This window comes from Cylas formicarius, unplaced genomic scaffold (genome assembly GCF_029955315.1).
Source record: "Cylas formicarius isolate icCylForm1 unplaced genomic scaffold, icCylForm1.1 PGA_scaffold_4__25_contigs__length_36172078, whole genome shotgun sequence".
Lineage (NCBI taxonomy): Eukaryota > Metazoa > Arthropoda > Insecta > Coleoptera > Brentidae > Cylas > Cylas formicarius.
The window spans coordinates 22,818,319-22,828,913 of record NW_026844334.1 but is presented as its reverse complement, the minus strand read 5'-3'; the positions used below and the strand labels follow the sequence as shown (position 1 = coordinate 22,828,913).

The following is a 10,595-nucleotide window of genomic DNA, read 5'->3' as shown; positions in this document are numbered from 1 at the left end:
AATATTCCGTAAATATATCTAAAGAGAAAGATAACAGATACAACATGCTTGGACTTCATCTCTGGTTAAAACAAATAGCACATTTAAATTCTCTCGCCAATCACGTGTTTGATTTTTTGTGAAAATAGTAACTGTGAATTTAAAGGCATTTTGGAGATTTTCCACATTTCTTGAAAGACATAATTTTATTTAACCATCTAAATTTTTAATTGCAAATGAAATATCTCAAGTTGGATGCAACAATGCCAGTGTATTATGTATTTTAGTATTTAGCTAAATTAGTAAATAAATGTATTCTAATCCCTAATGTAAAATTGCCAATTGCGGCACTGGTCAGGCGTGCAAAAAATGTCACAGGTTTCGGAACGATCGAATGTTTTCCATAGATTTTAGCCACTGAAGACATTTTGACAAGTCTGTTGGTCAGGTTAGGCGGCACTCGGAAATTTTCAAAAATGTACCCAAAAATTAATGGTTGTAGAAAAAGTGTAATACGCAACACGTTGATAAACTTCTTCAGTAGTTCGTTTATTAAAAAAAAAAAACTAAATTCTCGTTATTTCGTGAAATTTTTGGCCAAGTTTTATCGAATCGTTCCTTCGATTTCTCAATTTTTAGCGATATGCCACTATTGAAAGACAATCAATCCACAGTCAATCAATCAAGTTCCGGTAAAAATTATGAAACCTCCTCTTTTTTATTACTCTTCTTATAAAATTATTTTGTTAATGTGAGACTAAATTGCCTATCAAAAAGTCAATAGCGTAATTAAGAAAAAGTTTATCATTTTTATCATATTTATCATAACTATCGCTGCTCAGACATAGAGAAAAACATTTGATTTGCCTATGAGAACTTAAAACCATTTAATGTAGTTTTTCATTTTTTGAAATCGTATCATAGTTACTTACTACAACTCTAGCTACAGGAGGGTCCAAAATGGGCCTTTTAAAGGAAAAGTTCATTTTCTAGAGAAGATAGACGAAAACTCATGTTGGTGTCTAGGGCTCTATCGGAGTGACTTTTGCCAGTTGTTGCTTGAAAAATGTAACCAAGTATGTGGTTTCCCGTTTATTTTATTTGAATTTATTTAATATAAAAGATTAAACTAAAACTAAAGAAGTCATGCAAAATATCAAATGTGCCATGTGTTGGAAGGAAAGTTCTGATTAATGATTTACAAATGTTCATGATAGAAATATACATAGCAGTTATGTAAAAAATATATTTTTCTATTGATTATTGTTAAGCTAACTGTTTTAAAAAATATTGTATTTATACCGTTAAATTGAAAGGTGCTTTGGAAATATTTTTACTGAAACACAAACTTTTCGCTAGCCAAAGCAGCGGCTTCTTAAAATGCAAATTTTGCAAAACACCTTTAACCAACTTGTGTTTTTCATGAAAACTGAGCACCAGACAATAACTCCAGTTTACATCTATCTCTTTTAAAAGAGCATGTTATTTGGTCCACCCTTTACAATATCATGAAAAAAAAAATTACATTTAATTCAATCAGGTCCTAGTTTTAGAAAGATCTTTCCTGACACCCAGGAAATTGTGCGGTAAATGAATTCTTTGGTCTTAATTACCAAAAATCAAGAAAATTTTATATGTTTTGATATTGTAATGCGAACACATTTTAATTACAATGTTTCATGTTAAAATTCAACTTCAAATGAAATATCGTTCGTACAATTTTGACGATTATTTAAAATTTTTGTTAATTATTTTTCACTAGCTTACAACACTGCGAAAATGAATGTTACGAATCAATGTGTACTTAATAAAGAAGGAATCGAGTGTGGTATATTCCCAGCCTGTTTGAACTGAAGAGATAAACATCAATAGTCACGCTCGAAATACCAATTTATTTTTACTAGCTTAACAGCTAGACAAAGACCTTTAAATACATATTAATAAAAATATCGCATTATGTTCGTATTAAGCGAGTAAGAGAGTACATTGTCACGCGATGTTGCCGTTGGTTGAGGATATTTACGGCATTGAAAGTTTTAAAACAGAGCTCGGGAATATGATTCACCTGTGATATACGTGTTGTGCGCGGATAGTTTTTAGAGTGAGTAATGCTTCCCGTGAAATCGTTTAAGGGTAGGACATTCTCGGGGCTTATTTATTAATTAAAATTTATAATACTTTTATAATGAAAATATCCTATATCATATTGATATTTGGAAATCAGGGAATGTTAATTGCGAAAATAAAACAGCCCCAACAGATATTTTTTGTTATAGCTTTAACAAGTAAAATTAATTCTTGATTATAATTTACCAAATTAATTAAATTATTATTTAAAAAAAAAAATATATTTGTTCTACTCGATACTCTAAAATATAATAATACATATAAATAAAATGATTATATGATTAAAACTTTAGTAAAGGCTTTATTACATTTCCTAGGCACATTACTTTGGAGTGAAAAAAATTAGTGTAAGCTTTAATTAAAAATGCAATTAGTATAAACTACATTATTTAGCATTGTCTTCAGCTGGTGTGAATAAAAGTAAACAAATCCTCATTATATAAAGCAAAAGTTAACATTTTTGCAGGCCTGGTATATCCTGAAATGGCAGAAACAACTGCATTTATGAATATAAGATCTTTGAAATTTTATCTCGAAAGAGAACAAAGACGTGCCAACAGTTCCAACAGCACATATAAATTCCGTGCGGTAGAAGTTGAATAGGTACCTCATTATTGCATGTTCCATGAGTTCCATGTTCCATTACAGATTCTATCGACGTCGCACCTGAAAAAAGTTTATTTATAAAGCAGAAGCAAGACACATTTTTTTTTCAAAAAAATGCCTTCTTAACATGTTCAGCAGTTAATTTTTTTTTGTGTAACATTGTGTGCTAAATATTTGCTGGGATGCAATACCGCTTATATGTAGCCTACTTTGTTATCGCTTAATAAATAATTCTTAATAACATTAATAAAGTTAACCTAAAATTAACAGTAAAACAGATCTACAATATTTACTCCATAGATATCATTCATTTCAGAAATAGCCATATTTATCATCTACCAATTCCATTTTTCCCCTTGAAATAGAAAATTGCATTATACAAAATATACATAATTATTACAAATGAAAGAATATATCCAACACAGTAAGATATAGCAAAAAACACTTTACAGATTTATCAAAGCTTCATTTTAATTTGCACTGTTCGTTTTCTTAATGCCGGACATGTAAACGAATCCTAAAATTAAAAGCCCTGTCCCGTTCTTTCTCATTATATTTTGACACATTTCATGTTCGTTGCGGTGTTGTCAAGCTGGTGATTACGGACTTTTTCTGAAAGTTTATGAATGATGAGCATATGTATCATATGCTTGTTGGATTCACTAGGGTTAAATGTCATTGGTTTCCCTTTAGAGCAACTAAAATTACGAATTACAAAATTATTAAATAATATGTTGCTTATTAAATATGGCATTCCTTCAAAAGACATTGTTCCAACTCGAAATTATTGTTATCAAAAAATCGGATTTTCAATTTTCTTTGTAAAAATAACTAAAAACAAAATGTTTCTTTCAGAAAATTAATCAAATCAAAAATTAATTAATTAACCAAAATTAATCTTTTTTTTACGTCTGTGGTTATTGGTTTGATTGTGAATCAATAAAACTATTGAATATGAAATGTTTATGTTTTAAAGGCGATCATTGATACGCTAACATTTTGAAAATGCCAAAGGGTCTTTTTTTATGTTATTTTTTAGTTTATCTTGGTTTGCCAGCAAAATTTTGAGAAAACTTATTTTGGCGGAGGAAGGCTGAAGTTCTCATTAATTCTTCCACATTATTCGATGCTAATGTGTGTGTTAAATGCTTTTTAGCATAATATAAACGGCACAGTAACATTCGACTCAAAAATGGCTTGGCTTGAAATAAGCTCAGATCCAAAGAAGTCAACATCTAAATCTTCTTCAGACATATTTATCATTTTTATTTATTTTTTAATTGTACTTTACTGGTTAATATTTTAAAGGAATTCCGCAAGCCCAATTTTAGGGCTTTAGCATTGGGTAAATTTAGTCGAGATATTAAGCGTTAACAAAACAAAAACAGTTCTTACAATTTATAATGATAGCAGCTTTAAAGTGTTCATTTGAATATTTGGGATAAGGTCAACGTTGCTAGTAGAAAATTATATTGACATGTTTATCTTTTTATCTCTGCTATAAGCGTATGAAGATTTTTCTAATCACTTCTTTGTTTCGAAAAGATTCATAATAAAAGTTATCATCTGAGTTTCAAAAATGCATTGCAATATCATATAATGTCTGAATGAAGTATTAAAAGGTCCAATGAAGCAAAAACATTAGTGGTTTTTCAATTTTACAATGTTTTTTCTCTCTTCATTTGCTACAAAATAACTCTTGATTATAAATTTCATACATACACAAATTATATTTGAAACGAGTTTACAAATGGGTGATAACGGCATAAAAGAAGATTAAGCTAAAATATTTAAATTAACAATCAAAAATTAATATGGCTCAAATTAAAGTAATATAATTTTCATTTTTTTCTTTAATAATTTTAAGGAAGTTATTATTCATTTCAGGGAAAAAGGCAGTTTATTAGAAAGTTTTATTCAGGTATAGTATATCAGAAAAGTTTACATTTTTGGTATTGGAACCATGTGTACGTATCATCAAATGTGTCATTATTTTTGTTAAAAATGGTAGACACTCAAAAATATACAATCCAATATATCTAACTAGTGCAAAACTTCCCAAAAGTGTCTTGGCAATTAATTTTCTTTATAGTGCAGACTCTCTTTTGATCAATGAAAATTTTCTGAATATCAGAATATCCTCGACAGAAGAAGGAAAAAGGACACACACACTAGACTTCTTTGAGACTGCATTTCTCTAGACAAAACTCTATCCGACCTTTGCCGATTTACAGTCCGGCCCTCTCCGACAAACTTGCTCCATCGTGGGTCCGTCTCTACCAAAAGTTGGAGCGACGATCAGTTAAGCCGCGAACGGCTCGCATGTTGTTATTCTCGGTGACGCTCCCTTCTGCACTAGATCGAAACGCGCGCTTTTCGATACATTCTCCATTAAAATTTAAGGATTTTGATCCTTCGAACCGTTTCCGCGAATGACTGACACCATGATCCAAGGCGGGTGACTTTTAATTTCGTACACGAACGATGTGGTAAGGCAGACCTGAACAGTTTGGGGTTAAAAAATGGAATCGGAATCACTGTCCCGACCCGATCGGGTAAAAAAGGTCCCTTGCCATGTAGACAAAAAATCGTGTTTTACGGGATTTAATATAGTGATTAGTGTGTTGTGTTTAGTGAGTGTCTTGTCCAGTGCGTTAAACAGTTGGCGCGATCACCAGATGAGATCAAAGTTGAGTGATCTCCAAGATAGGGTAGCTTATTTGGAAATAAAATCGGTAGAAAATATGGATGTTCTGGTGGAAAGGTTTCGAAGGGAAGCTATTTATAACATCAGAGGCAGGGTGACTAGGGATTTAGCGTCTAGAAGGGATGGAGACAGAGTCGCGCGGGATGCTCCCGAATGTGTTTGTCCTGCAGGTAGGTCCTTTTGTGATGCGAGCACTTCGTAAATAACTTTTGAATGATGGTGCGTTTGACATCCAAAATGTAGATTTTTTAAATTTTAAAATAGTATTGTATATGCCTATTAGCTACTGTTTCATTTTACTATATTTGGATTCTAATAGATTTTAATGGTATTTTTCTGGGTTAGCTTGTACCTAAGCCGTGTTATCATTTTCGTAACAGGGTGTTAGCATATAGACACAGAATTTGTTGTTGTTAGATATACATGTTGATTAAAAGCGACAACAGCAAATTTGAGCAAGCCGATCTATAAAAACAAACCAAATGTAAAGAGCTTTCCCTCTTAATATATTAAAATGTTTTTGAAACAAAATTGCAGCAAATTTGTTGAACTTGGTAGGGAACATTTCGTGAAACCAAAAATTTGTTTTCCCTCTTGGATTTCCATCAAGCGCGCGGAAGGTACTGATTGTCAAAGTACCCATCAACACTTCCAGAAGATTTTTAAATAAAACGGCTTCCTAAAAAGTGTGGAATTCTTGACAGAATAATTTTATTAAAGCAAAGTTTCCGATAAATTAATAAGTAGCGTGCGGTATTAATAAATTAATAACCGTTTGCATATCACATATTTGTTTAAGTTTTTAATGCTCTTTTCACTTAACAACATTTTATTTAATTTTGATATATTAATATTTTATTCGTTACCTACAGGGACATCTGGGAATAGGTAAACTATCCTCAACTGACGATACAAATTTGTGACAATACAATTTGCTTAATTTCGCTAATGGGTAACCGTTTTCACCAAGGTCGTGTATTGTCTGTACATGTTAAAATTAAAATTATCATTTTACATTTGTCGGTATATTCCGAGGTATATTCATTAAACGTGTGGCAACATCTACATTATAGGGAAGGGTATTTATAACGCAAAGGCACGGAATTAATGAAGCATAAATGTTTTGGTTAGTTTTATAAAATCTCAAGACAGTCTTTTCACTAGTACAACAAAAACACACTCAGAGTTTTTGATAGCTATTGAATGTGAAAATTGTGAGTTCTATTTTTTAAAATCATTAAATGAGACAAGACAAGTTGATATTGCAATCCACAAATGTAGATTTTCTTTTCTAAAAAATGTGACTATTTAATCGGCTCTATCGCAGTAGGGGTACCCCAAAACGTGGCATTCTATTTTCTGCGCCACTATAGCTAGCCTCAAATTTATCCCAATTTTATAACAGACGCATACTGAATTGCTGTATTTGTCTTGTAATATGCCATCCGGAAGCACTACATGTGCACACTACTTTACATAATTTGACCACGTCCAGTCCGTAGCTACAACAAACCGGCAAGTGGGCAACTAGATGGACGAATGGCAACAAGTTGTAACGGCATATTGAATTCGAACAATATATTTGCCCCGACAGACCATTGCAACTACGTTTGATATTGTTTCGATTGTGTGCAGGGCGAGAATCCTTGAAAACGATATGCAAGATTTGATACGCTGTATTTGCTATGCGTATGACACTATTATTAAGGTTGTACCTTTGGGTTCAGGTCTTCAACTTGATTAAAGTACGTAGGTGGTCTGTACGCTTTTGGAAACCTATGGAATAAATGGAAGAATGAAGCTACTGAATTTTAGCGAATAGTCTGAAAGATAAATGAACAATATTGCGGCAGAATATGGAAGCCGTTGAAACAATTTGTATTATTACCGGGATTATTATATAACTGGCAAAACTGTAAAAGTGTCCCTTCTTTGGTTGTTGTGTCAAATCAGTCTTACATCGTAAATAATGAAAGTTTTTCAGCTTTTAAAATATTGCTAAATATAAGTTTCTTTTCTTATAATAAAACAATTATAATAATATGGCATGCGGTTTCATGAAATAAAACCGATTGGGTGTGAACTAACCGCAGACCGCTTCAAAACTTTTTCGTGTTATTATAACTTTTTTAAAACCTGCCGAGAAAGTTTCGGTGGTTAATAAGAAATTCTAAACCGTCGCAAGAAACACAAATCTGAATACCAACCCTCGTCAAACTTGCTTTCACTTGCTTAAAGGTGGAGTATTTGAATTTTTCCCAGTCTCACGCCAAATATGGGAGGTTGTTATGTTTTGTTTTAATGCACCCTTGAATATCCACTATAATTATTACTCGCATTTAGCAACCTTTTGTGTTATGAAAATAAAAAGAAAATGAACGGTTAGTAATTACACTTTCCTCCGTGATTTTTTTTTAGTAATAAATGTGAATTAGAATTCGTAAATAATAAGACAACAAATAACAACAAACTTTAACAAAACAACATTTTTCGTTAATCGACAAAACTATTGCGCGAGGTTTTGGCTAGTTTGGTAATGGATCACGTTGCATTGTATCGTGCTGTCGTATTACATTAGTAAAAAGTATACTTAACTCTTTTTGAAGGTGCAGTATTCAAAAATGCTTACAGCAATGTTGCCAGATTCATCACTTTTACGTTACACCTCATAATTTTGTTACTTTAAATCAAATTCGCTATCAATTTTTGTTGCAATGAATTTCGAAGTTTAACAGTGAGAAAGGTTACCTGAATTATAAATATCCATATCCATATCCAGATATTCCATTTTGTCGTTTTAGCTTTGGCAGTTTCGGAGATAGTAAAGCGTTCCGCTAATTTTTATTACGCAGTTATTTTTTCATATGATGGTAAATAGGTATTAGATAATATAAGGACTGTGGTTCTAGGCTATGAATTTTCGTAAAGAATTATTTTTAATTTTTAGATGTTGTTATACCCTCCTGGTCCAGTAACACATTTTAAAAATATGCATCAAAATATCATGTTTATACATGATATTTTGAAATTTGTTAAACTTTATTGCCTTTTTTGGGGCACATACAAGGATCATGCAAGATAGTATTTTTCTACTCCGTACTCTAGAATTGCTAAAAATTAAAAATCAATGAAAAAAAATAGTATGCAACAGTTTTTATAAACTTCCTCGACCATTCGCACTGGATTATTAAATACTCGCTTCGCAGCGCTTCGTTTGTGCTTAAACAAACTTATGACTAAATACTACTATAAAGAAAAATTGTTGGTCGCTGTTGCAACGTTATCAGTAATGGTTTTGTTGCAAATTATTTTTTTAAATAATACAATTATAGGCTAGGTGAGGTTATTTCTGTTTGGTATCTTTATCGAACTGTTACTGACTAGTTCTACATAAAAAGAATTTACTGACTTAATGCATTATTCGCAATTTAAAATACTAACAAAAAATACGACATACAATATTTTAAACAATATAAAATTATGTCTTTACTTTTCCTTTAGGTAAGTGATTCTTTAAATTAAATAAACAATAATCTTGGAAATATAAACATGTAAAAATAACATGTAAATATGGAACAAGATGTTTTACAATAAATTGTCAACAGATGTAAAACACTGATTTAATAATATTCGAAAGAAATGCTAAAACTTGACAAACCACTTATTTAGCGAATTGTTGGAAAATACTTTCTAATGTTATATAGATATTACTATAATGTGAGGACAATAACCTACTACTACTAGTACTGGCGCAAAATAATTATGGGATCGCCCAATAATCACTAGTCTAGAAAGAGCAAATAAAATCTGGTAACGCTTAGTTACTAGTAGCTTTTTATTTTTAAGTCAAGCTTTTGCCCAAGTATTCAGGTTTCTTTGGGGTTCTAAAATGAATGAGAAATATTCCATCACAAACAAGAAACAAGAAAGCAATGTCGATTCATACATCAATTTGCCATTAACCATCCTCTGAAATTCGACAAAAAAAAAACAAAAAACCTATATCCCGACGACTCGTCGTTCATTATAAAACACTATTTTAGGTACACTTAACAAAATCTTTGGATCTACATACCTTTCACCCGTTTTTCACAAAAAATTTACAACTTCCATTAGAATATAGTCATATTGAAAAACATTTGCACAAGACCTAGTTGAAATGTCCATTTTATTTTTGCAGGGTGCGAAGATTTTATTTACTGATGCCGAATCTGCAGTAATTTTACGAAACAGAAACATCTTAGTAAATAAATATTGAGGTGAAGTTTTTTTTCGGTATTTAAACCATAGCTTAGAATTAAGAGATATTGTCTATATGTATGGGACTTGTAGTAAATATTAACTGGCTTTGCATTTCCCTGGTGACTTTACACGTTTACTTTATCTAACTAAATTTCATCGTAATTAACTCTGCGGGATTGGCCATCCCTAGTTGGAGAAGAGTCCATAAAACCCAAACGTTGCGTTGGTGATATTATGTTTGTCGGAAAACAGGTTTTCTTAAACTACAATCTTTATCATTTGGATATCATCGCAACAAACCTTGAAGTGTCTACGAGAAAAAATCAAAAATTCGTCTTCGGCGTTCTAGTGCATATAAATTGAAACATAATGTTATTTAAATGTATTCACTCAAGTCGCCGGATTGATATAGATGGACTAAAGATTGAGATTTGTACGACAAAAAAGGTGACCAGTCGGTAGATTTGATTTGTCAACATGGACGCCGACTGCCACGAATATTTTCCGCAAAATAAGTAGCAATATTTTTTTCGCGTTGTTTTGGCCATTTTCCTATCTGAGCACGTCAATAATTACAAAATATTCTCACACGCTAATTAGAATGAAAAAACGTGAAATGTTTTGACGGACCTTTGAATCGAGCTTATCTTTTCATTCGATTTTTCATTGCGGCCGACTCATAATTCGACCGAAGAATTCAAACTTAATTAACGAATAATGCGCTCGCTGGCAAGAACTAGTTCTGCTAGTCATTAAAAATATTTAAAACACCTGCAAAAGTGAGCTTAAATCGACGATTAAATGCGAAGCGGTAACGAAAAACATGTACAGAGAATTCCATCATATTCATCCATTATCGCGATTATGATATACGTAGAATGTTTTAATGTATTCGCTATTTGAAGGACTGAACAATGAATTATTGTATGCATTT

General features: G+C 31.7%; 1 protein-coding gene across 31 annotated transcripts in view; it reads left to right on the top strand.

The window, feature by feature from the left end:
* Positions 1 to 4,913: 4,913 nt before the first annotated feature.
* Positions 4,914 to 10,595, top strand: part of LOC132701522 (collagen alpha chain CG42342-like) — a 352,435-nt gene continuing 346,753 nt past the window's right edge. For 11 of the 31 annotated variants that reach the window (XM_060669519.1, XM_060669512.1, XM_060669513.1 and 8 more), the window contains exon 1: positions 4,919 to 5,589. In XM_060669519.1, coding sequence (XP_060525502.1) covers positions 5,235 to 5,589 — 355 coding nt within the window. In that variant the 5' untranslated portion in view covers positions 4,919 to 5,234. Of the gene's footprint in view, positions 5,590 to 10,595 lie in introns of all 31 variants that reach the window. The other 20 variants (XM_060669526.1, XM_060669524.1, XM_060669522.1 and 17 more) reach the window with 6 other exon arrangements.